The sequence below is a fragment of the Hippoglossus stenolepis genome, chromosome 23, assembly GCF_022539355.2.
Source record: "Hippoglossus stenolepis isolate QCI-W04-F060 chromosome 23, HSTE1.2, whole genome shotgun sequence".
NCBI lineage: Eukaryota > Metazoa > Chordata > Actinopteri > Pleuronectiformes > Pleuronectidae > Hippoglossus > Hippoglossus stenolepis.
In genome coordinates, this window is record NC_061505.1 from 13934603 (window position 1) to 13961659 (window position 27057).

Below are 27057 nucleotides of genomic sequence, written 5' to 3' on the forward strand. Positions count from 1 at the left end.
TGAAACATTAAGGATAATTCCTTTTGATTGTAAACTGAAGTTTGCGTTACTTGTTTAAAACATTAATCCTCATTTTAACAAACAGTGTGTTCGAGTTAATTGCTGAAGTCTGTTTACAACTGACTTACACACTGTTTTGTTTCCCTTCATTCATTCGGCCCTATATTGTGTTTACACTGGTAAATTTCTAGTAAACAAAATACTTCCCAAGTATAGTAATAAAACTCCACTGTACACACGCATACACACACACGTCACACTGATTCGAGGTTGTGTCATGCACAGGGATACATTATATTACCTCAGTAGGAGTAGGAGAAAGTAGCTGGGGGGACTGCAAATGAAGAGGGGGAGAGAGCCAATGATTAGGACGAACTCATATGTGAGGTTATATGAGTTAACCATCCAACCATGAGAGTGATCATTCAATGCCAGTGAGTAATCACATCCAGTGTGAGGACATTCCTGATGCATGGATGAAATGAATGAAGTGGGTCCAACATCCACTGTTGGCTTTACATGCTCAGGGCTGTGACTGCACTGCACAGGAGTGGTTGTGTGAGGGGAGAGAGAATGGAGCATGGCGTGGATGAATGAGTGAGGGAGGACGATGGAGGGATAGCAGAGTGAAAAATGAAAAGGTAACACAGAGGCAGGAAAAGGAAATTTACGCAAAACTACAGCAGTGTTTATGTTTCCAATTTTTGTTTTTACTTCATTCAAAAAATAAATCACCTCTCGAAAGGTAACTATAAATTTTAGATTAATGTAAATGTATAACTGGTGAACAAATCATTTAGTAATACACATTAAAATTCAATGACATTATTATGGACAACACAATTGATAAGAACCACTGTTATGAAAACAGCCAGTCAATAAAGGGTCATTAACTTCTCAGTGTCTTCGCTGAAGCTAACTGATAAACAATTCATTCTGCATTTATACATCTTTCAATTTCCAATTCACCAACAGCAGTTGATATTGAAGTAAAAATAATATAATCATAATTATAGGGACTCTCTTCTTCAAGGAAAGAAGAGAGTGGAGTAGTATTCTTAACTGAAGTAAACATACTTAACCATAATGTAAAAGGGCTCCATTTCAAGGTCTGATATTTAAAATACTAAACTATATTTAAAGAGTAACCGCAGCTAGCATCACTGATGGCTAATTGTACTGTGTACTGCTATCCCTACTCATGTCCATTTGCGTGTGTTGGTTGGTTTGATTGTAATAAAGTTTACACAAAAACTATTAAATTGATCAACCATGAAACTTTGTGGTATGAGTCAGGGAGGAACCCATAAAATGTTGGTGCTGATACAAATCCGGAGGCAGATCCAGGAATTTTCTATCACTTTCTTGAATTTACTGGGATAGGGCGTTTTGGGACATTTTAATTGATTTGCCAGGGAATGATTCATGGAATAAAAAAATAATCATATTTATGTAGTGCTACTAATTGGAATAATCATATTGAGCTGATTTGCAGCTTGATTAGTTTAAGGGGACTGTTGGATGTTGGCGGAGTTATGCACTCTACTGGGTGCCATTCTAGTCATTACTGGAATAGAGAGGCAAGTGAAAAGAAAAACAACACAGGGAAGGGTGAGAAGCTGGTCTACCTCTCCGTAGTGCCTCTCCTCAGATGGGTAGCTGACATATGGAGAGTAGGACAGCATGTCAGGCCTGTCTATGTTATAAATGGCCTTGGTCTTTGGAAGAGCAGCCAGGTCCTTGTAGTCCAGCGTCTCCTCTCCTAGTTTAGCCTGGGAGGAGAAAGATAAAAACACTCAAGTATAACCACTCACTGGTATTTCAGAGCATTTACACCTCTTTTAAAAAGATGTATGAAACAAATTCTTCAGATGGTTTTGAAAAACATATGATGCTCTGAAGTACTGAGCTATGGCACAAAACTAAGTTATATGCAGCTGCTGCCCCCTGCTGGTGAAGTCTTACATATATGACTCTGCTGGGAGAGCCCGAGGCGCTGGATGCTGGGACTGAGGTGATGCTCTCAGATGAAGTCCGGGTCACCTGTAACACACACGACTACTTTTTAATCCCAGGTTGATGGAGACGACAGAGAATAATATTGTGTTTGTTTATCGCTCATCCACCCAAGCTCATGCTTTGTGTGAACAGACATTTAGTTCGGACTTTGAACTCAAACCTGTTACGAGATTGCTTGTTTCATCTCACCAACACTCAAACCACAAATATTCAACTTACAACCCATTCTCAAAAGGGTGGTGAGGAGCACTGCTGTTTGTAAAAGTGCATTTTTTCATTTTTCATATGATAAATTAGTATTTTTGACAAATCCATGCAACTTCATGTAAAATTTTAGGCTTCAGGCTTCAGTCAACGTGCTACTAACTGGAAACCAGACTCAGGATGTAGTCTTTGAAAATGATCAGCCTTTTAAAAACTCTGAGAAATAAGTATCCTAATAGCCTCAGCCCGGTGCACTGTACTGTACGTTCACATAGGAAGTCACAAATATGAATGTGCAGATGGGGCTGAATAACAAGGAACATCATCGGCCTCAACAGGGACGAACCTACTTTGTGTGCTCTCAACTGTCGAGAAAAAGGTAGATTAAATGTTAAAATTTGAAAAGTAAAAATACAGTTTATGATAAAAGTTTCATCCTTAAAGGAGACCTACTTCTTTCTGCTCTTTTCCAGCTCTATATGTTTGTATTCAGGAATTTCAGTAAAGTAGCTTTGATTAAACAAAACAACAAAACAAATCTCCAACTGCCTCTTATTCAGCAGCTCCATTTTGCCTCTGTCACAATCCATATATAAAAATGTTTCCCCTGTTAATAACTGTACATGTAAGAAATCTGCAAAATTGTAGACTGAGATGGAAAACATCTGCTATCGGGAAACACAAACGCTAACTCTGGTCGAAAATGTTGGGAACAGGAATAGGACAGAAAATAAGAGAGGTCCTCCTTACACAAGTCAGATATGTCCACTCTCTCTGTTCAAGTTGTGCGTCACCCTCTACAGATACAGACGATGTATCCTGAAGATGCAGGTATATTGTCACATCAGTCATCACTGATCATTCATCAAACCGTCCCTGTACATGCGCACCCGCATAAAGCATCATCACCAATCACGTCTGTCTGCTCCGCCTCACATGAGAAGTGGACTGAAACATGTGGTGTCTTTAGTATTCATGGCCCATGAGTGTGTATGAATGTAGCACTCGGTGTCAACAGTTAGGATCAACCCATGCAGCAGATGTTTGTGGTTGGGGAAAGGAGGGGGGTTGAGTGGGGGTGGGGGTGGGGGTGGGGTGTGGGTGCAGGGACGCACAGGAGCACCGACCTGTTGCTCAGGGACGTCATTGAGCTGTATCCGCACCTGCTTCTGGGAAGGAGAAGGGTTATGATGAGGAATGAGGATGGGAGATGGGGGAAGGGCAGATACTCGATGCAAGGCTGATGATGTCATATCGAAAAAATAATGGTAGGTTGTCCCGAACTGAGTCAAAGTGGGTTATGTTTATGTCATGGGAATTTAGTGCAGCCTGTGTACTGTGCTACACGGCCAATTGTCTGAAATTCACAATGAGATGAGGCAAATTTCACTGCTTTGCTGAAGCAGACTGAATATTCCACTGGCAATGCTTACCACCTGATCGATCAATAAAAGAATATCAATATTGCTTTCGACCCTTCTCACTGTATCCCACTGTCAGACGAGCTTTTGAGTCTGTGTTCACACTGGAAAAACAACAAAATGAGGTAAACATCCAAGTCAGTATGGACAATAAATAACTCTATCCATTAAAGCCCTTCAAATGAAATGAAGAAGCTACACTTTTTTTTAATAGTAAAAGTTTGTTATAGTTAAGTTGATATGCAACGTTTTTCCAGTTGTTTTCCAGTCTGTTAAAGCTGTATAGGGCCTACTATAAAATATAGTATCAAGTGTGAATCGGGACAAAGCCCACTTCCATGCCTGATCACTATTAGATACAACTGTATTTTACAGCCTTCAAACTTAAGCAGACATTCATCTTTTGCTCTTTACTTGGCAAAAAAAGCCAAATAGGTCTAGAGCAGCAGTTACATAAAGTATAAAATATTAAAAATGTCATCGGTTTCATGGTTTATCAGGGGAGTTCAAAGAAAACAATCCCAAACCCTCAAATCTTCCCGTGCAACCCTTAAGTTAAACATTTTAAGAATCGGGGCTCTGTTGTCTCGTGTGGATCTATTTTGGGCTCACAGAGATAAGACAAGCATCTTATCAGTTTGGACAAGTGTACAAATGTGACTCTGTAGTTTTTCCCACCCACCTTACTCTTCTCATCCAGCTTGGCTGCTTGTCTGCATGGGGGATGCCAGATAGCCGATCCTGAGGACACAGAGACAAAGACACAAACCGTCATAGAACATCAGCAGCATTTCACTTGTCCCTTCATATTGTAGTAGTGTATACTTGAGGGACGGTGGCCATGGTGGTTGGTTGATGTGTAAGTAATGGCCTTTCCATTGGCTTCAGAGTACATGGCTGTGACTCTGTCTTTTACAAATGATGCTACTGATCATTTATATTACGGAAACCTTTGACTAAACTTCAAAGGAAGTTAGTCAGACAAGTTATTTACACAACTAAACGAATATATTATAAAGTCATGTCATAGTAGAGCGATAGGAGTTGAAGAAAGTCCACCACCCGAGGAAACTGCACCAGCTGCTACTTTGTGTCAGGATCACAGCCGCAGCTACCGACATCTCTGTGACTGTGCTGCTATGATTCATTCACTAAGCTGCTAACCCAGTTCATTAGGATCAAGAAGACCCATATCGCAGTGGGTTAATGCTGACATTCGAGTGATGGTGAGTGAGAGGAAACAGAGACCGCAGACAGGTGCCGGGGCTTTAGAGAGACTGGAATAAGAGAGGAAAGATAAAGTGAACCAAGAAAGTCTGTCATCACTCCGCCATTAGCTCCCGAGCTTCTTATCGTCTAAGAATAGACACTCGTGTGTTTTAGGGCCGATTGCTTTGTGGTTGGGCTGAAGCAGTTGCACCACCTACTCAGAACGTTAAGAGCTACAGTGAAGAACCTTGAATCCGAAACTGTTTACCTTGCAGGTACATTTCTTCTCCCTCTGCAAACATCTGCTCGCAGCGGGCACAGCGGGCGCATGAGGGGTGGTAATGCTTCTCTCCAGCCTGTCCAGCAAGAAATCAGACAAGGTTAGAACAGTGCAGGATATGTTGTTGGTGTGAGCTCTTCACAGGAATTATCAAAGGGCTACTGAAGATATTCAGTGTTTCCCTTGCTCAAAGTTCAGGGCCTTGCAAGAGAGGTATCTAAATAATGCAAATTGAAAGCATATTATCCTAACACACTATTAAAAATATATGATGCAAAATAAAAACATTGACTCCTTATTTAATGTACTTTAGTGTTAATTTAGTATCTACTTATCTAGTCTTACTATTTCAAGAGTTTTATTAAAGTATTTAAGAACACAAGTTTTATTTGAAAAAATATAATTTAACTGTGAATCTTTACTTTAAAATAGATTTAGATCTGGCATTGTCTTATGATTTATCAGATTTCATACATTATATATTATTTTGAATATTCATAGTTTTTCCTTTTAGCAGGCCATGCATACATGCAGGATGGATACACTGTATTTGCCCATCTACTACCTTGGCAGTTGTTGGAAAATGAAGCATAATATAGTATGAGGTTATGATTGGGCTTGTGTACAGAGGTAATAATGAAAACATTGATACAACATGGATTACATTACAGTCCAGTGGATAACAGAGATACAAGAGAACACTGGTGATTGATTTCACAGCTCAGTGCCCAACATGTAGCCATACGCTCTGTGTCATCAGTCCGAATGCATCATGGTATTGAAAATATTCTATTATCTCGCTCGCACACCTAACATCTATCGTCTAAACCACAAAATGATCCAGACATTAGTGTTAGCGTATGAAAAATATGAGCATGTTATCTCCAAATCACTTTAAATGTCATATTTATCTCTTTAAAATAGCTGATGAAGCATTAATAGGCTCAAAGTAATTCAGATTCTGTGCCACCAGCTACAAAGGATGACAAAGAAAAGCTGTTTTATTATTTAGCCATAAGGTGGAGCACTTGTTTTGAGTAAGAAGCAGTGCGGCTGCATTCAGTGCAGAGAGGCGAAAGATTACAATGAGAATTAAACAACTTGACTTAAAAAAAACAAAAAAGACTTAAACACTTAACTGATCCTCATTCATCAATGATTTAGCATCAGTAGTGAAATCGTCCTTTAACAATAAACTGAAACAGTAGAAAAGTCTGCGGTGTTTGAACCATTGATCAAGACGGAGTTGCCACCACTTGGCTTGACATTTAGAGGCTAATGGGGGGGGTCACATGTTATCTCCGGAGCTTGGAGAGGAATCCACAAGGCTCTGCGAGGGGTGGGGCTTGTCACAGTAAGAACAGATGTGCCTCTTATATTGTATTACGGTTATGGTGTTGATTGCTTTTGGACTTGTTGAACCACAGGGCACTGGGATACGGAGGTCTTGAGGGATCCACTTAGTTCCTCGTAACTGAGACCTAATCCACGACCTAAGATGAGCTGGGCCTCCAATGTAAATGGTAAATGGTCTGTATTTATATCAAGCATTTCAAGTCTTGATGACCACTTAAATCCTGCGATAGAACCGCGACCCTCTTGTTAGAGGCGACCACAAACCAGGATCTTCTGGTATATTTAATGTCCATGGGGTTCCTCAGGATAAGGTGTCTGTACTTACTTACTACTGTGCACGTGGACTTTAGGGTCTTTTTTCCTCACCGTCAATTTCTGATTGAGTTGAGTTGATTGAAATGTTGGACTACTGGAAGCATTTGCTTTGCTCAAGGGCACTTGAGAAGAAGAAGTGGTTGTGGTGAGTTATTTCTTTTCCTGACAAGATTTTCCAAGTGGGTTCAGGGATATTGAAACTAACAAACTATTAATCTCAGAGCCCATTGGCTATCGTCTGATGACAAATGAGCCTCTGGGGCAGCAGCCAATATTATGGGGCTTCCAGTGCAGACAGCAGATATCCGGGCCAAGACTCTTTCTCTCTACACAAAAACACAGTGATAATCTTTGTAGGTGTTTTAGCTCCAGAAGACATTTTGACTAATCTCTTAACAGCTAGCTGCATATGAACGCAGATATATTTAAACATTTCGGTCAATGTGTTCCACCTCTTCTGCTTTCCACACGGACTGTTTAACGGCGTCCGGCCCCAAATTCTTGTCCCTCGCCTACAGATTATATATATTCACATGAATCATTTTATAGAGATTAACAAACTATTGGCCCAAAACCTGATAAACATCCCCATTCCCACAAGTCTTCCAGTCTGTTGGGTAATCTAAATACCACTGCACTCACTCAGGAGGGATTTTCTCAGCATTATCGCCTTATTCTGTCTTGTTTTGTGTTATGGCAACACAAACCCTATTAGATAAGTGGAATTATCTCACTGTTGGCATATTTTCTTTGTTTTAAAACATGTCTGATTAATGGACTCAAGGTTAAACTACTCAAGATGGGAGCTTTTCAGGATGAAATCATTCTTTCTCTCTCTCTTTGCAAAACAATCATCTGATGTCCGCTGATCTCCAGCTCCCAAGGGCACAACATCTGGCTTCGACCGCAGCCTGAATACGCACAATCCGTCTGCGGGGCCCTGCACTTTGCTGCGTCATTTCAGCCCAGAACGATACCAGAAAAAACAGGATGTCGACACCCTGTTTCTTGGATGACACCCTGCTTAATTGTTATCTGGACCAAATGGACAGCAGATGGAAAGAAGAGGCAACCAGAGACATGCACTGACCAGAATTGAGACTCTAGATCCCGGTATTATAGGGAGAAAAAAAAGAGGGTCAGGTGCTTGATAAACTGGCAGCATGTTGTGGAAGCCATGCCAAAAGCTCATATTTGAACCGAACCGAAACAGATAAATGGACAGAGACTGAACAGAAGAGAGGAAGTTGACTTAGAAACACTGAGGCCAGGAGATAAAAAGGTTGGAACTGGATTGAAATTCCAACATGGAAAGCATGAGAGTGCCGGAAAGGAGATAGTAGTGCAATCAAATCCTTCCTTTGACAGGTTGCATGAGGGGGAACATTATCATATTCAACGTCCTGCAGGACTGATAAGTCAAGGAAGAGAAGGGGTTGAGGATGGATTGGAGAAAGCTGCTGATTGGCTGTTTCTTAAAAATGGGGGTAAAGCTGGGTCAGCCAGGTTCAATGTTTATAGTTGAAACTGTGGATTTTGAGGAATTTGAAGCAGACGTCATATCTAATGCTCTGTCCATCCCCTCATCTCGCAATTGCAGGGACCAGTCAGGCACGGGAGGTGATCCATTTAGAAGATTGGAATACATTTTGGTGAGCGCACGCACGCACGCACGCACGCACACGCACGCACGCACGCACGCACGCACGCACGACGCGCACACGCGCACACACACACACACACAGGAAATCTGGGATTCTTTTCACGGTCATCAACCTCATTTTCTAATTTTAAATCCGTCTGTTCCTCTACTCTCTCTGCATCGCAGCAGAAGTCCAATCCATTCTGTTCAATCTTTAAAAGCACATTGTCCTCTTACGCACGCTCACACCCACGGCCTCAGTATGCATCAGCTAGCTTGTTGTTGAAAAGACTAATATTTCTTCTCCTCCTTTCCATCAACAAATATAAAGTATTTTGGTAAAGTTTTCACATTTTAATGTAATTGATGAATTTACGGTATGCAGGGTAACAAATTCAATTTATCCTCTTTTCCAATGGATGATAAGATGTTAATTATGACAGTTTTTGTCATTCAAACATTTATATGGTGGATGTAATGTGCAGCACTTTCTCTATGAGAAGGGGCAATTTCAGTATCTTACCATGAAGGATGGGGAAGACTGGGATCGAACTGCCAACCTCTACCACCTCAGCCACAGCTGCCCATTCATCCATCCTTACTTCATCCACCGAGTTCCGACCGTTTCATATCCCAATCCTTCCACCGTTATCTATACAGCTTATCTTTTGAGGGTCTCTGGGGGAGCTGGTGCAAATCTCATTGGGTGTTCAATTTAGAGTCTCCCCTGACCCCAATCTGCATGTCTTCAGACTGTGGGCGGAGGCCAAAGGGCCCACAGGGAGAACAGAGACCCCGAAGGAACCAAGCCATACCGGGATTTGAACTGGGAACTTTCTTGCTGTGAGACAGTGTGAACACCGGACTACCCTGAATTAATTTATATTAAACTTACGTGTTACCTATAGCTGAGCCACACCCATTTTACACGCGGCCTCTGCCATGTGCTGAAAACAAATCCAAGTAAAGGGGCATCGCAGCACCGACTCACACTATCTGACTGAGAGGTGATTTCTGCGAAGAGCAGTGAAGAAAGGCCACAGCAACGAGAAGCCGAGCAACAGAGACGCAGACGGAAACAATAAAAGAACGCTTCGATTCGCCCGCCTCTGCCTCTGCCGCTGCCCGCCAGATCCAGCTATTGACTCGATATGTCCCCGCAGAGGAGACTCTTTGAACCCATCCAAATGTCACGACATTTTGAACGCTCGGTCTCTCAGTCGATGTTTCAAAGTGCACTGAGGCGCAGGTAGAGTGGCTGAAAATGGCCTCTAAAGCCAATGCGCAGAGACAACTGGGTGCAACGCCAATCACACGGGATGCCAGAGAGCCTCAGAGTCTCTCGGCGGAGCTGCACAACAGAAACGATGATTCAACGGTTTTACTTTTAGAATTTGAAATATCCCGTTCCCTTGGGGTGATGCTGAGCTGGTAAAGCTTCTGTCCTCCATCTACAGAGCATGTTGTAACTGGCTTGATTGTCATTGTGTAAACTGTCACACTGGCCTAATAACACCTGTATTCCATACTTCTAGATCTTTTCTTGTTTACAGGCACAGAAATTAACACGATAGGTTATGGATGTGGATGATGTCATTCTCAGACACACACTGACACACACACACACGAATGAAACATGCTCTCCTTCCATTTCTTCTGTTTCTGCCGCTCTCCAGACACTGGAACCCGATAGGTGTTTATGAAAGGAGGGAATGTGAGAGTCCGTCGTGTGATGAAGGAAAAGGGAGGAAGTGAGAGAGACAGATTGTTGTTTGTCCCTTTAAGGCTGCCCCGTTGTTCCCAGGTCACGGCGAGAGCTACCCCCCTCCTTCATCTAAAAGCTTTCTTCCTCTCCTCCTCCTCCTCCTCCTCTCATCCTTTGCTCCGCCCCAAGGAGCGTATCCCATGTCAGCTCCTTCCATCCCTGCAGAACAACAGGCTGCTTCACCTGCCTCACTCAGTCTCATCCGACACTCCGATGTCAATCTCTCTGCCTCCTTCCTGCTGTAATATCAGACTGACCACTTTGGAGGATTTAGTTTCTGGTGCTTCTGGTTTGCGTTGGGTTTTCTAATATTTTGACTACACTCAAAAGACCACTTTCAGGTTGTCTTTAAGTTGAGTCTAGCTTTTGTTGGTTTTGTTTAGACGGTTAGTCCAGTAATTCAGCATTCAACTTTCATAAAGTTTGAGGACATGATAAATGGATCTAACAAGAAATGGTCCAATTCGATGCAGCAGCATTATCGATAGGGTTTGATATTCCTGTATGTTAGTTTCTGTATAGCTCACACACCAAAAAACACTGATTCCAACGTTTTCCAACTTCAATGCATCTCTTCCTGCCTTGTAAATGTTTACACCTCAAGACCAACAGACCACGGATGACATCATCAGGCTGTATGGTCCCCCCCCCCAAGAATAATGAACTGATATTCATTATTAGGAAAATTGTACCTTTAATTCTGATTATATGGCATATTTTTGGTGATCTGATTATTAATCATAGTCTATATAACCAGGACATTGTTTATTTAAGTTTTAATCTAGTCAATGATTCTCTTCAATAAGATTTATTAACTGCACAGATACCAATACATAATAGCTTCACCACAAATGAACCATGGAACTGGAGAGAAATGCATTTGTTCCATTTGAAATCAACACTTGAATTATATTTGTTTTTTCCTTTTGGACTTTTTTCAGTGTCTATCTCAGCCACTGATACGATAAAAACCTCTATAAAGTTACATCTGCTAAATTCAAGCTGTGTCCAGACACACTCCTGCTGAGAGGAAGCTGAGGAACCACTGTCCATCATCTTTAAATGGGAAAAATCCCATTGCATCAAAAATAACAAGCCTTCGAAATGTGACATTTATAATCAATCATGCCAAACAATTTTTCATGAAGGCAGCCGGAATTGTGTTGTACCACTCCACACCATCAATATGTAGTAAAACAATGAAACAAATCCACAGCAGTAGGTGAGTGACTTCATTATATGAGGCCCTATAGTGAACACATCGGATAACACACTTCTCTTTCTCGTTTGTCATTATATACCATCGTCCTTGAGTTATTGAATTCATCGAAATAAATCTAAACACGGCATTGCCAAGAGCTCTTTCTCAAAAAATATTGAAATTGTATATAATTCCTAGGATGAGTTCAAACTAAGCATCAAATAGTGGAATAATCTCACCCCAAAGTCATGTGTTTGGCCCCATTGTGCAGTCTGCTGGATTAAATGATGTTGCTCCCTGCAGCTACCAGCATGACTTTTCACTCTACTGTTTGCTTTCCCATACGCCTTCTTACAAGGTGCATTTCTAGTGAAGCTCCCTCTCTCTCTTCCATACGCTGCTCAAAGGCACACACACACCGAATCAGGTCATACATGCACACACATGACCTAACGACAGGCACAACCTGGGGGTGACGTGTCTTGTTCTTTCTAAAACCTCCATATAACTGTATGATATCACCTCCATAATGGCACGTTTCTTTCCCCGTAGGTACAACACTGGACACCGATGTTGTTTCAAGGGGAGGAGGTGTGTTACATGTCTTTAATCTCTGGGGCAGCAGCCTGTGGGTCTTTGCTGTTTTACGGCAGGGACAGAACTGCAAAGGCAGACGGGTACCTAAGCGTGAGCGACAATGAAAGGATGGCCCGGTGCAGTGTGTGTGAAGTACAGAGTGAGGTCAAATGCAGAGCAAAGAAAGAAGGAAAGTGGTTCTGTCCGGTGGACCCACACACTGTAGAGGGACTGACGCAGGACAGGAAGCCGCCCTGTGCTCTCTCGCCTTTCACACTCATGGGAAACTTTCCTTGTGGATGATGTCAGTGTTTTTAAAAAAATCTACAGTTACACATGAAAAGGAACTGGTCTCAGATTTGTGCATAGAGGTGTTCATGTATCTGCATTAGCAGGACATAAGACCTGATGACATTTTAAAGACAGCTTTGGTCAAATGGAGTCAACACTGGAATCTGTTGGTAAAAGAATTAGCTGGATCCTGCACTTTCCATGATATAATATATAATATCCATCAATCTATCATTACTCTATTCATTCACTTGTTTCCTACGCTCTAATTCCACACCACATCTGCTCGTCCATCTGCTCGTCCGTCCTGGATGCGTTTGAGGCCCACCATGCTAACATGCTAACAGCTATAGGCAAGTACAATTTCTTCAGTGCAGTTACCTCCAGGACTTTTCCGGTGATGTAATTCTTGCAGCTCTCGCACTGGATGCCGAACATGGCGTGGTAGTCCATCTCACAGTAGGGGATGCCATCCCTGAAAGGACGAGCCAAGGGTGAGACACAGATCAGAGAAAGCACTTAGACTGGGGCCGTTTTACACCAAATACAGAATAAAGCTACAGCTTCTGGTTTGTGCCATGATTTTCTATTTCAGGCACCTGCTTAAAAGTCTTGAGAAAAATATCAATGCATTTTGACAAAATATTGACCAGATCTTCAGTGAACAAGATTTTGTCCATTGGTTTCTTATATTGTTTATTTCATGTATTTATTGTGTATCTTTGCTTTTTATCTTGAAGCACATTGAGTCTATAGCTGTTCTCAGACATGACCTCCAGAGGAACTCCGGAGAGTTGGGTCCAGACTTTCACACATGCACAACGCAGCAGGATGCGTTTACACGTGGTGCAGCAGACACAGGTAGGACATAACGAAGCAAATCGACACCAGCTTATCGACTCTCTTCATAGCTTTGACAGTGTCCTCTACGCGTATGGCAACGCAATTTTATTCAGAGTTATTTCCTTTATTTAAATTTGTTGGCGTCTGTCACGTGTTAGAAATGTAACCACACCCACACGCTCGCGATGAATCCCGTGGAGGATTCCCGGCTCAGTTCTCACATCGGCTCCTCCAGACTTTTTACGAAGGGACTGGGTGGAGAAACTGTGCAGACTCTCACTTGGGACATCTGCGTTCACACTTACCGATCCTCTGGAGTTTAGGGGCACGTCTGAAAGTAGCTTATGCTTGTCGTATGGAATGTGCTGTAGAAATAAACTGGACTCATTTGCAAGGCTGACTTACTTGCTGATGTACTCCGCATTGAGCACCTTGTTGCAGACTTTACACTTGAAGCAGCCCAGGTGCCAGTGCTTCTCCAGAGCCACGAGAGACTGTTCGTTCTTAAACTCCTTCCCACAGCCGCAGCAATCTGCACACGGGGCAGAGAGATGAAGGAGACGAGATGCGATAAGAAATGATACTGAAGATGATTTTCACCGATTGGTTTCCTCAACGGTACTTTGATATAAATGAGTACAAGAATCAAAAGACCATTGCATGTTTTAGCATCCTGAGAAAGAAAAGGGGCGAATTTAAGGGATGGAACAGAGAATTACAAAACTCGCATTGAAAAACACAGGTTGCAAGGATAGAAAGTTTACTTGGCCTGGTATCTGTTTGAAAAAAGACTAAACAGGGAACAGACAGGGACATAAACAGAGTACTGACTGTGGACAGCCTGTATGGGTGCAGGGCTGTTGGCAGGCAGAGGCTCGGTACACTTTTGGCAGATACACTCCTTCCCGTTAAATGTCACTCGGTCGCCGGCCGGGAATGGCTGTCTGCAAAAAAGAAAAGAAAACGGAGAGAACATCAGATCAGGTCTCTGAATGATTTGGTTTGTCCAAAGGGTTCAGTTTTCCCAAAAGTCTTATTCTGAGCCTCTGAAACAAGACTCACGCAACATTAAAAGCTCCCTCAAAAGTCATATCAAACTGGGTAAGGTGTTTTCTTTTAGTTAATTACTAACCAAACACCCTTCAGAGACAAATACCATTATAACGCTTAAGAGGCATTACACACCCATTGAGAAAATGTTAATGTTTCCTGGCTGGGCACTCTGCTCAAACTCAGAGTTGAGTACAGACGGAGTAATGAGTCCCTGGCAGAGCGAGACTCTTAACTGGCTGCCACCTGCGACTTCCTACAGCTCGGAAATGTGATATCAGAGCTGCGGCCACACTGTCACAGCCAGCTACTGCGGGAGGAATGCATCCAGGCAAACTGAGAGGGGGCAAGATTATAGGTTACTCATGCATAAACAGTTATTTTTTTAGGGTTGATATGTTGAGTCTTAATTGCACAGCTTGGCCTGTATGTAGCGTCCCCATCAATTTGCACCAGCAGACATAAATCTCCATCACCGGGTAGTTAGTTGGGTAATGTTTAAATTTTTTTGAGGAGATACAACTCTTGTTTCTATGAAAGAAAACAGTTTATTGTTTTTTTGCAGTTATCTAACCTTACATCTAAGTTTAGAACAAGCTTTAAGTTCTTGACACACCTGGAGAAGGCCTGGTCTGTGGTAGCAGAGAGGACCCCCCCAATGTGACCCAGATCTGATTGTTTAATGACAGTGTGAACAGTACAAATCACATAGAATCTGATCTCTTCAAATCAGATTTGGGCCACTTTCATATGTGGTTCTAAATCAGATTTTTTGAAATGCGACCTCAGTCTGAACAGCCACGTGACCCGTATTGGAATTCAATGGGATATATGTGTTATATGCTTTTTCACACATTTTTTCATAGTACACTCATGACGAAAAATCCAAAATCAAAAGAAACACACACACCCAGACTGAAACACACAAGGAAACCCAGACTGATGGTGAAAAAACAGACAGATTTGATGGAATTATTGATGATCCCCTCAACACTGGGACTGTGAGACACACACTCTCATAGCTGGAGTCTCCTCTGATGTCCCATCTCCAGCAGCATTTCCTCTCTCTCTGCCCCGACTGTATATTCCTCACAATAAACCTGAGTGTTTGGGCCGTCACAAAAGCCGTGTTTGTTTTAAGGAGGTGTTCAGGAGTTTGACGATCACATTGCAAACCTCAAACGCCGCACTGGAACATTCTGATCTCAGGTTCAGCACGGGGATCACCGCGGCATGATAGGACGAACCCCCCACACACACACACACACACACACGCGCAAACACACACACAAAACACTTGCTATGGAAATGGGCCGCTCTGAATGACCACACACTTGAAATTCTTGCCTGAGAGAGGCTCCCATTACCTTTCTAGTACACGCACACACACAGAGCACAGTCAGTAGAAGCATGCACATGGATAGAAACAGGTGACTTTTACTGACACGCGCCTCCATGAGCTTCACTATATTTAAACATGTATGTGCAATATAGCTCTATGTACTTGTAAATGACCCCTATACATGCTGCTGTGCTGCCAATAACGTACATTAAAAAACCAATTTAATTCTGGTGCCATTATTTCCCTCTGAAAATATGTTTCTGAGTATCTGAGTTTTTTTTGTCCTGGGAAAAGCACAGGGAGGTGCCAGGCAACCAGCTGATGAAGATGCATGAGTTTTGAGAACAGTTAGTCTATTCACTTGTGTCTTGCTGTTTCTATTGTACATGACATGTAGCATTTAAATGTGTTGTGAGACCTGTAAAGCCCTGAAGTCTCGATTAATCTATGAAAAAAGAGCTCTGCATGAATAATGAAGAGTGTTACCTTGTCAGAATCCGAGTTTCAGACATTCCAACAAGCACTTTGGAAACACATTGATGCTTCTACAAAGCACCAACACACCATTGAATGAGAATGGCAGGTGTGTAGGGTGCATTGCTAAAGTCCAGCAGTCCCCTTGAATTCAATCAAGCAGCACCAAATTTCATAAATTTAGAGATATGGGTTCCCAAATGGGTCTGATTCATTTTGATTTTTCCAACAAACAAACGGACCGGGGTGAAAACGTAACCTCCTTTGTGGAAGTAATAAACTACATATAAAATATAAAACTTAACCTGACTTTGATATAATGTAAAATTCTGTAAGTCCTCCAATTGAATGAAACTCAAGTACTCAATCAAGATCACCTTTTACTTCCCTTAAAATCATATTAATATTTGTATTTCTCATTTAATTGTTATACAGCGTTATATAAAGAACTATGAAACAATAAAAATCATAAAGTTCAATAGATATCAGTATATTGCTGGTGCATAGTGCAAGCACATTGAGGAGATATTAGATATAATTGGTCTTAATGATCTACGTCAGATTTATTGAATACTGTGCTGATTATCAAGTGTTTGTCATCTCTACTCATAAAGAGGATTTTAGAACCACAATAACTATTATTAAAATCATAAGTGACATTTATCGAGATAAGAATTGATATCAACTGATATGGAATTTGTTTTATCTTGATAACAGCACAACTGGAAACAAATGGTGGTACTTTGTCTGTTTTCTGAGAAGTTTTGGAGGAAATAAAAACATCTGGAGGGAGAATTCAAATGTTCAGTAACGTAGAGCAGAGAGGTGGATGACACATTGGTGACTTGTCAATTTACTGGAAGGAGTCACATCCAAAGTTCAGGCTTCTTACTTGCAGGAGGCGCAGACAAAGCAGCGGGGGTGGTAGGTCTTGCCCAGGGCGGACACCACTTCCCCCTCGATGAAGTCCTGGCAGCCGAAGCAGCGGGTCCCGTACAGTCGCTGGTAGTCCAGGGTACAGATGTATTCGCCCTGCCGCACGAAGAAGCCCCCCTGGGCCAGCTCACATCCACACACTGGGTGGTCAGATGGGTGAAAGGGTGCAGAGAGGAGGGAGACAAGAAGAGACAGAGGCAAAAAATTAGATCACACTCAATATCAAAAATATCTATACATTTCATTGTATAAAATGCAGCAAAAAATGAAAAGGACAGACAACAGCTTTCCTATTTCCTTCATCTTAGTTATGTTTCTTTTTAATTCAGCTTTTGCCTGTTGTGAGATGCATGTATGAGATCTTAACCTTAATATCCCCAAAACATGCATGGCTGTGTCATATATTTGTGTGGGTACGTTTTTGTCTTTATGTTTCTTATATAGTTCAACAAATTTGATTCTTGGCAAAGAAAACAAATAAGCATATTTTCCATAATGTCGATCTTTTCTTACGATAATACTGTATTTGTAAATTTATGAATTTCATAAATTGTTGTTTCTGAGAATAAGCAATATCTTACTTTTAACAGCCTATTATAGTCATATTAACTGCTTATTAAATAGTCTGCTGTTACTATTATGATCCACTCATCTGTCAACCACATCAGAACAGTACAGAACCTGCACATAGTCGTTCATTTAGAAGTAAAAAGGAGCGGGGGGGCTTTGTTTTCCTCACGCTGCCCTAACAGCCAATCCCATCACACAGAGAATTATTAGCATGTGTGTCCGTATGCAGTTTGTCCAGCTTTGACAATGTGGGACAGGAACTCCCTCTCGTGAACACACAATGATCACACGCCGTAAAACCATGGCAACTGCATGACATCACACAGCGGGCCACGCCCTCTGTGGAAACCTCGTTCTCTGTTTTTCCACTCCTTTAGCAAAAACAACACCCCTCCTTTCTTTCCCCCTCCATTCTTTCTCTCCTGGAAACGAAAAAAAAAAAAACGACGGGAAAGATAAATGAGAGATGTTTGCGCACGTCCCCAGGACTGCTCAGTGAACTTTTAACACACACACACACACACACACACACACACACACACACACACACACACACACACACACACACACACACTCTGTCTCGAACTGAGAAGGATGTGTGAAAGTATGAGATAAGACAGATATGCGACATGTGGATGAGATCACACACACACACACACATACCACATGTGCTTTAAAGGACACATACTGTACATCCTTACTAGAATGTGAGAAGGTATGAGGTGACAAAATGTGAATGACATAACACACAGTGTGCCGTGTGGGCTCGGACACACCCCAACACACCTGCTGCAGTGCCTGTGGGTTTCCCCGTTCTCATTAAGGCCTGAAGGTAATAAATGTATAATTGTATATTAAATGTATAATTAGACCTAAACCAGCAAACCACAACCCATGCCTTATTTCAATCCACTGAAACCAATGAGAGACCAATCCAGCATGTGTACAGCCCCTACAGTAACCAGGCAAATAGCAAATAAGACAAGACAAGATATCAATGTTAGTGATACTGAGCCACACAAATAGCAACCCAACTTCTATATATATCACATACACTTCTCCACAGCCAAGCTATAGCTGCTCTGAGAGGCTCGTCTGAAGAGTCACAGCCACTTCCTTTTTTATTTTTATCATCATGCGCAATTCACGAATGTAATAGGGTTCACCATTGGTCACCATTAAAAAGATATATTGATTGTGATAAATCTGTGCCTTTACTTTGATGGGGATTAAGGACAAATCCTGAAGTTGGGCCTAAATTGTGTGGGTTTCGTAGCTTTTCATTTCCACCAGCAATTTCCTGCTGAGACACAGCACATCTACTGAATGCACAGTGTGGGATAAAGCTCATGCCTGCAGAGATTACAGGGAATTCAAAAGTGACAAAAGATGTCCACCGGCATATTAAATGCAAGGTTCACAATTCATCTGTGATGCTCTTCTTTGGCCTAAATTCCCCTACACTAAACTGAAATTTCAGCATTTCCCTTTATCCTACTGGTTGCATAACAGTCCAACTCTCCCACCCTTTCATCAACTTGTGAAAACTTTGACCGATATGTTGGATAACCTTTGTCCCTGGTTGGGCACCACTTCACTTTTTTTCTTTTCTCAACCCCTCCCAGGGGTTACGGCACGTTAATAAAACAACCACAACAATGCAAGCAGGAATGTTTTCTCAGGAGGTGGGCGACATACTTTCCAGTGGTTGCTACTGGTACCCTTACATCCGGTTCAGATGTTTTGGCAACCTGTCTCGAATGAGATCATGCTCCGGGCACGATGGCATAATCATGAGCAGATTTAAAAGCTGAGTGGATAGACGGACGGAGAGGGGGATGGATGGCTGAGATAAACTCAAAATAGAGGATTCAAAATAAAAAGTTAAACTAAAGAATAAAGGGATCAATTTCAGGAAGATTATTGACTTTGAACGAGGATCCAGTTGAGCAAAGACCTTTAGAGAACCCAAAAAACGCTTTTAAAATTATGAGCCAAATAACTGTAAAGAAGCAATTTTTTTTTCACGACATCGAGCCCTGCAAAACACTGTGGCTGACTAGAGTATTGAATTGTTTTTGGGATTAAACAGTTGAGAAACACAGCAACAAGTGTTGACTGGATAAAATCCGAGAATATGGCCGACATGAGGCTTGAGTTAAAGAAACTAAGACATGAAACTTATTCCAACTTGATTTTAGAGCTGACATTGAGTTGTCCCACTGACTTGAGTCTTGCTCTGACTTGAAATTGCCTTAAATGACTTGACACCGGAGACTTAATGTGGTCTTACATGCAAAACCTGGAAATTATACTGAAGACGTGTCATGAATGACTAAAGCCTCGAATTTAGAAAATACCCTGACAGACCTGAGACTATATTTACATGAATTGACCTGAACTTCCTCTGAATGACTTAAGAAAAGACTTATAATTGACTCATATGACTTTGGACGAGTTCTTCCAGACATGACTTGGTTCAGATGACTTGACACCGCCGGGGCTTACTCTGACAAGCTCTCAACTTTATGTGAGACTCGTCCCAAAAGAATTAATACGCTGTGGCAGAGATAAATAAAGGACAGGAAGATATGGAGCCAGAAATCCTCACCCGGAGTCCTGAGTGCCGGTTCCCATCAGCTCGTCTTTCAGGCCCTGTATATTTATACATGCGCTGCCAGTTGGCTCATATACTCCTCTGCTTACTGTATTATAAGTTATAGTTCCTTAAGCAGCTAAGTAGTGGATCCACATGCGCTAAAGTTGGAGCTATCATTTATGGACCACCAGAATGCATTACCTACGTTTAAACCTAAACATTTTACATTATTCTTTTCATGTGCAGTACAGTAGTACTGGCAAACTAGCATCTAATGCCGATCAGGGAGTGTGCGTGTCTGAGTGCATTACATAAGTGAGAGGAAGACAGGGGCTGCTCTTTTCATCTTGTCCTTCATCACTAATGGAAACCGTCAAATTGGTCTTCCTCTCATCCCCTAATCCCTCGTTCATGTGGGAAAAGGAGTGGAGAGGTTGGAGGAATGCAGAAATGGAGCAGAGCCGGATGGAGGCAAATAAAATTGAGTTTAATCGAGAGAGTTAAGTTCACTGTCAAATATACTCTAACAGAAACAAGAGCTCTTACAGAAACAAGTTCAACATCAGAATGACTAAGACTATTATTTACTTATATATCAAATATTTATATTCAGCTCTCTGTAGTGTATCATAGCTTCTTCTACTGAAATAAAGTTTTTCCAAAAAGAAGAAATTTAGCAAAAACTAGCTACATCCTCTCCTTTCTATAATGTGCAGATAACACAGCACTGAGTGAAAATGGAAATGAAAGTTTTAAAATTAACCAGCAAAAGACTAAGTAGACTAACTAGCTTCCTTTTAAAGGTTCATTGTGTTAGATTTAGGTGAAAGGGATCTATTGGCAGAAATTGAATATAAAATAATCCCAGTGATGCTTTCACTAGTGTGTAAACATCTAAATTGTATGAATTGTTGTTTTATTTACCCTAGAATGTGCCCTTCATATTTAAATACTTTATATTACTCAGTATTAAACCCAATTCCAAGCACAACTGCAGAGTTACATTCCAAGCAGCAATTTCATCATTTTGAAACCATTCCGTCTCCATGACAACAGTGGATGTTTGTGAACACCCCGCACTCGGGCCTCGGCAGATGAGATCATGATGCAGCTAATTAGTCGTTTTGTCCCGAGACTCCGAGAACAGAATGTGTCGGGCTACGCGCCTGCAGCGAGAACAAACCTTAAACCACAAGAGGGTTTAACCTCATGCAGTCTGGCCGGGCGGCATTTGTGTGTGCGTATAAATCAATTTCAGTTTTTAGTTGGTTGGCGGTTCTTTGAGGGCAGTAATATCTTGTGATTTTCAGCAACAACATGACACAGCAGGTTTTCAATGTAACTCTCAGCACCAGGAAGGTCTAGAAAAGCAATGAATCATGTCAATGCCACTCCATCATAACTACAGGCAATGGTGCCTCCCAGGTTTCCCCCACTTCAGCAGTGGGACCACGATTGCAACACTTTCCAAGGCTGGAAGGCAGATTGCTTCACAGGAAACCGATTGCTTCCATCTCTAAGGGCTTATCTCATGCACTATGAAGCCACTTACATAATATGCGTGTACTCATAGAGCCTTTCGTTGGAATCTGCTCCGTCCACAATGGAGGATGCATTCTGCGATTCCCTGAATTCAACATGTAGAGTGAGTGAGGAGGTTTCCATGCTTGAATGGCCGTTCAACGGAGTCGCCCTGTTGTGATGTGTAAATAAAATATGGTGCGGCTGTTTAACTCGGTTGCAAACAAGGTCTAAAGAGGAAATGGAGTCAGTGGTTTGAAAATGATACAAGAAATCTACGTGAAGCCAGGGACTTTGGTAACAAAACTAAAAGTGTGTCTTTCAACAATGGGTGCCTGGTTACATTGTAAAATCTTAAAATCTGGAAACATAGATAAGTGGGAGGTATAGAAGAAATTTTAAACAAATATGCTGCGTTTTTTTTCACCACCAGACCCTGGATTAAGTCAAGAAACAGCCACCACAACAAGTCTAGATTAATTAGATTGTGGATGCCAGGAAAAACAAGATTTAAGAAAGGTAGCCTGCTCATAATTCCTGAAATCTTTGTCTTTTTCAATCTTTGTCTTTTTTTTTCTGTCGGTCTGTCACTGCACTGTCAATGGATTGGACTGAACCAACTAAAAGGGTTGTCCAAAAATTTTAATATATATTTTACTTGTTTTCTTGTCTGTGTGCATGTGTGTGATTGCATGCATGTATGCGTGTGTGTGTGTGTGTGTGGACTGCTAAATCCAGTCCTGCACTGAGGAGAATATAGGATACAGGAGTCTACAAATGAAATGAAATTGGTTTGTCATGTAAGATAAATGTAATTTAGCCTAATCCAATTCAGCAGCCCTGAGCCTGCTTTGGAGAACACACATGTGAGGAGGCCTGTCCAGTGTGTGTGTGTGTGTTTGTGTGTGTGTGTGTGGACAGACAGACTAACCAAATGTGTCCAACACACTACGACCCACACAGACATAAAATAGTGACACAACACACACAGTTTAAGTGCTTTGTCCTTACATGAGTGTGACCTTGACTCTATATGTTTCACGTTAACTCGTCCTGTGCGTGAGCTTGTGTGTGAGTGCGCAGGGTTAAATATACATGCGCTGTGAGCTTTCAGCCATGAATGTGTGACCTTGACTGCACCTCATGTTTTACGATGACTCACCATCCTTACGTGTGTGTGTGTGTGTGTGAGGTGAGGCCATTGTCACTCCCTACTCTGATCTGTGACCTCTGCTGTACAGTTATAAGCCTGCTGGCATTGATGTGGGGCTGCACTTGAAAGAAAGAAATCAAGGTTGATCCGTGTGTCAAGTCAAATTGATCCACAGTGATCCACACTCCCGCTACGCTGCTCTAAACTGTAAGCAGTAATTTAATAAGGTAATAGGCAGGGGCGCTCTGTCTATTGTCTAATTCACAGGACTACGCTTAGTCTTATAACGTTCTTGTCGCTGAGATCAACTGATGATTTTCAGAGAGAAGTGAATATCAATGAGGATCTGACAACGCTACAGACGATAATCCCAAAATATAAGCATCACCAGTCATAACTCCCTAAACTAGTGTATGGACTGCGTCATGATATGTGCTGTATCTAAAGATTGCCTTTGAACTCCTTTCAAATGTGTGTTGTATGCAGTCTCCCCGCCCTTCCACATGTGTGCGTGTGTGTGTGGGTCTGTCTGTGTGTAAGGTCAACAACCGAGCGATGAACGAACACACTCCCCACCTGGCTCTGTTCTGCTCAGCCCGCTTCCAAGAAGGAGGCGATCCAATAGCCAACACCCTGCTGAGAACATCACAACCATCTGCTATTATAACACCACCGGTCCGACCGACCATCAGGACGTCAACATGTGGCAGGCAGCGTCTATTTACCGAGCCAACTTCCAGGAAGAAACACAATCGGGCCCGGGGCAGTCGGACAAAAACAATGCAATCCATAAATCTGCCAGAACCTAAGGAGGACTGCGTGACACCGACGGAGCCGAAGCTGTAATGTACACAACGCACAGTAAACATGTGTTACATTCTTCTTAGGTTTTCTTATAGGCCAGTAACAATATTCTGTTTGGTTTCATGGTTCTTTTATGGTCTTGGAAATAGCAGTTGTCAAAACGATTCCAACTCAGGACACGCTTTCAATCCCATCGCATTGTTTTCATCGGCTAATGAATGCGATCCATAGATGTTTAACGCTGGTATTGTTCTGAGCGTTTGAGTGGGTCTGAGAGTAATGCGAAACACAAACGCAGGGATTGATGAAGTCCATGTGATATAATAGACAGCTGAAAACTTGCACTTGACAAACAATGAGTAATGCACTTTTAAGAACAAGCCATTACATAATGATATCCAAGAATCATGTCTTTATGCTTGTTCTGGTCTGGTGTAGGTGTCGGTAAGAAAAACAAAAAGGGCGTTTGGTGTGTGTGTGTTGTTTCTTCCAAATTATGTGCCTGTTGCATTGAGAAGCATTCTTGCTCGGCGCACTACACCTACTGCACAAATAAATCTGTTCTTAGCTTTACAGAGGCGAGTGGAGGGCAGTAAAAAACACCACTCCTGTGTTTGGGAGTGTGCGTTGTGTGCTGAAATGCTCGTGAATGTGGTGTGTGAATGACTAAGGAGCGAGTGTCCGACATCAGGAATCTTTCACCAATGCAGATCCACATTCATTTTTTCATGCAGGCTCTGTGACATTAGGGCGTGACAGCATATTTTCACTCTTGAGTACTCCCTGCTGGATTCAGATGCTTTCTGGATGATGTGATGGCGCTTCATGAAAGCAGAAACAGATTCGGGATTAAGGTCTGTCGGAGATGTTTTCCTCTCCTCGACTGATTGGGATAGAAGGGTGTGAGACGCAGACATAACAGGATATATAGAGACGGGCACAGTTGGTACCTAAATAAAACACACTTCCCAAACCGCGCTGCTTGGTGTTGACGCCAGCTACCACGAAAACAGCAATTAGTGCTCATCACCTTCTGCAGCGCTTACAGCTGCAGTGGGGGGGGGTTGTTTTTGTATATAACATGTTAGCCGTATAATAAAGTTGAACATAAATGAATTACACTTTTTAAAAACAAGACAAATAAGGATCTAACCTTCCTGAGCTACAAACCGGTTAACCAGATAAAAAAAAAGAATTGCATATAATTTTGACAGTTTGATTCATCTGACTCGTTTGTCTGCTCAAATTTACATTTTCTAATAACGCAACTTCAATTAAAAGTAAGTAAGTAAAGTCTTAAATAATTGTATCACTTCTTTAGTAATAAGTAGTACTAACTATCAATAATGTCTGTAAACAACTTTGAAACTCTGCCTAAGGGGAAAATGGTAGCGATTTAGTGCGAAAAACGTGTATTTAAGATTTATTATAAAGTTATGTCTTATATGCAATTTTTAGGCTAAATAGCTTGCTAGGTGCACTGAATTATATTTGTGGTAATCTGATGGTAATGTACACAACTAAATCCTCGTATTAACTTAAAAAGTATTGATTATTATTAGGACTATCTCTTGGTACGACAAATGTATCATCCATCATCCACCCGTTATCTTTACCGCTTATCCTTCGAGGGTCGCCGGAGCCCATCCCGGCTGACATTGGTCGAGAGGTGAACAGGTCGCCAGCGAATCACAGAGCAAACATATAGAGACAATGAACTATTTGCACTGACATTTACACCTCCTGACAATTCGGGGTCACCATTCAACCTAACCCCAACCCTGCCCATCATACGAAGTTAAACCTGAACGTTAGCTTGTGGGCCGCAGCCAGAAGACACATTTTGTATCTGACTACAGGTCAGTATTGATAAACTGTGCCATTTCATTGTTCAACTTAGGTCCTCCATTTTTCCTCCATTAAGCAAAGCAGGGGGGGCTCATCTTCTTGTTTTTGCCCCGGGCCCTCAAGCATGTTAATCCAGCCGTGCTGAAACTGCACAGTTGGCTGTACATGTTGAAGCCACAAACACTGGGGCTGTGTTTACTATTAGCAACCCAGAGCTACCCTGATATGAAGCCAGCGCTAAATAGGCTAACATTGACTCATATTAATCCAGTCCTCCTCTCTGCTCGGTGTTAATTACACATGGCTGATGGTTCCTCACTTCAGGCCTGGCGCCGTTAGCCTACTGGCTAACACCCAGGCTGCTTGTAATTGGCGCTAATACAGCAGCAGAGTCAGGGGTCATGGTCTAGATTCTATTCCAGGTTAACTGCGATATCTTTTGAGGGATCGCTGCTCAGAGGTGAGGTCGCTCTCCATAGAGTGTGTTTATGGTCTATAAATCAAACACTTCAAGAGGGAGATTTTCACCTGATTATATTATCTTTAAAGAATAGTGCTATATAGAGTCCAACGTCTTCTCTCCTCTTTGAGGTTCAGGTTAAAACTGAAGAAGAAGCTAACTGATCCCCACTCAACCTGCTTCAGTTTATTTTATCACCCATGACTTTCAGATCCCTCTCAGTCCACATCTGGAGGTTGTAGCAGCAAACCACCCAAACCAAATCTCCACCCGACCATTGCAATTCTGAGATAATCTGCAAATATATTAGCCCAAATCAGTTGGAAATTCAATTCATGGTGTCATGCTGTGGATTTTTGAATTGGAGGCATGGCCAGGCGTTTTCTGTCTGAACTGTGTGGAGTGAGCAGGGCCCCAACATCGCTCTTGTGTGTGTTGTGTCTACGTGGAATTAATACACCTCCAAAAGGCCTGACAATAAATTAGCGGGGCCCACTCTTCCTAATCAAGCACTTTTGAAAGCAAACCAAATCCGTTTCCTCCAAGTGGAGAGAACATGATCTCTGTGCCTTTAATCATGACCTCCAGTAATGGCAAAATAATGACTTTCAAGTAATAACATCTGATGAACGTGTGTGTGTGTGTGTGTGTGTGTGTGTGTGTGTGTGTGTGTGTGTGTGTGTGTGTGTGTGTGTGAGAGAGAGACCCGAGGCGTTTAATCATTCATATTTGCTTGTTCCCTTTGAACAAAAAAAGCAGCTAATGTAGCAAAACACTCAGCTTAATTAATAATAGTCTCATTGCTACATATCTGCACATTATTAAACCAAACCATCCTCAAATCATTTTTTCTTCAATTAAGCGGTAAATGCTGTGTCATTGTAAAACATTAATTGTTGTTTAAAAAAAAAAAAAGCAGTAGTGTTGTGTGTTGCTTTCTGACCCAGTGTGCTTTTCATACTGTCATTATAACAGTACGAGTAATCTTGATGTCACCATCTTCCCACATCTTCATGATTATACTATGAGCACATTGATGTTATTACTTCTCTGAGTAATGGTCAAAACTATGAAAACAAGATCCAGTAAATTCAAATTCTCAAATAAGATGATCATTATTAGCAGCTGCCTAATCACCACTAACTCATCAGGGGCCTGCTCACACCCACATTCATGGA

At 41.9% G+C, this 27057-nt stretch overlaps 1 protein-coding gene across 19 annotated transcripts in view; it reads right to left on the minus strand.

Moving 5' to 3' along the window:
* Positions 1–27057, minus strand: part of ablim2 (actin binding LIM protein family, member 2) — an 80210-nt gene that overhangs the window by 23327 nt on the left and 29826 nt on the right. For 10 of the 19 annotated variants that reach the window (XM_035148199.2, XM_035148205.2, XM_035148204.2 and 7 more), the window contains exons 3-12: positions 16881–17064; positions 13954–14066; positions 13528–13654; positions 12661–12754; positions 5122–5209; positions 4327–4385; positions 3351–3392; positions 1966–2043; positions 1629–1772; positions 302–334 (exon numbers count right to left, since the gene is read on the minus strand). In XM_035148199.2, the coding sequence (XP_035004090.1) occupies positions 302–334; positions 1629–1772; positions 1966–2043; positions 3351–3392; positions 4327–4385; positions 5122–5209; positions 12661–12754; positions 13528–13654; positions 13954–14066; positions 16881–17064 (962 nt within the window). The remainder of the gene's footprint in view (positions 1–301; positions 335–1628; positions 1773–1965; positions 2044–3350; positions 3393–4326; positions 4386–5121; positions 5210–12660; positions 12755–13527; positions 13655–13953; positions 14067–16880; positions 17065–27057) is intronic. The other 9 variants (XM_035148202.2, XM_035148212.2, XM_035148216.2 and 6 more) reach the window with 5 other exon arrangements.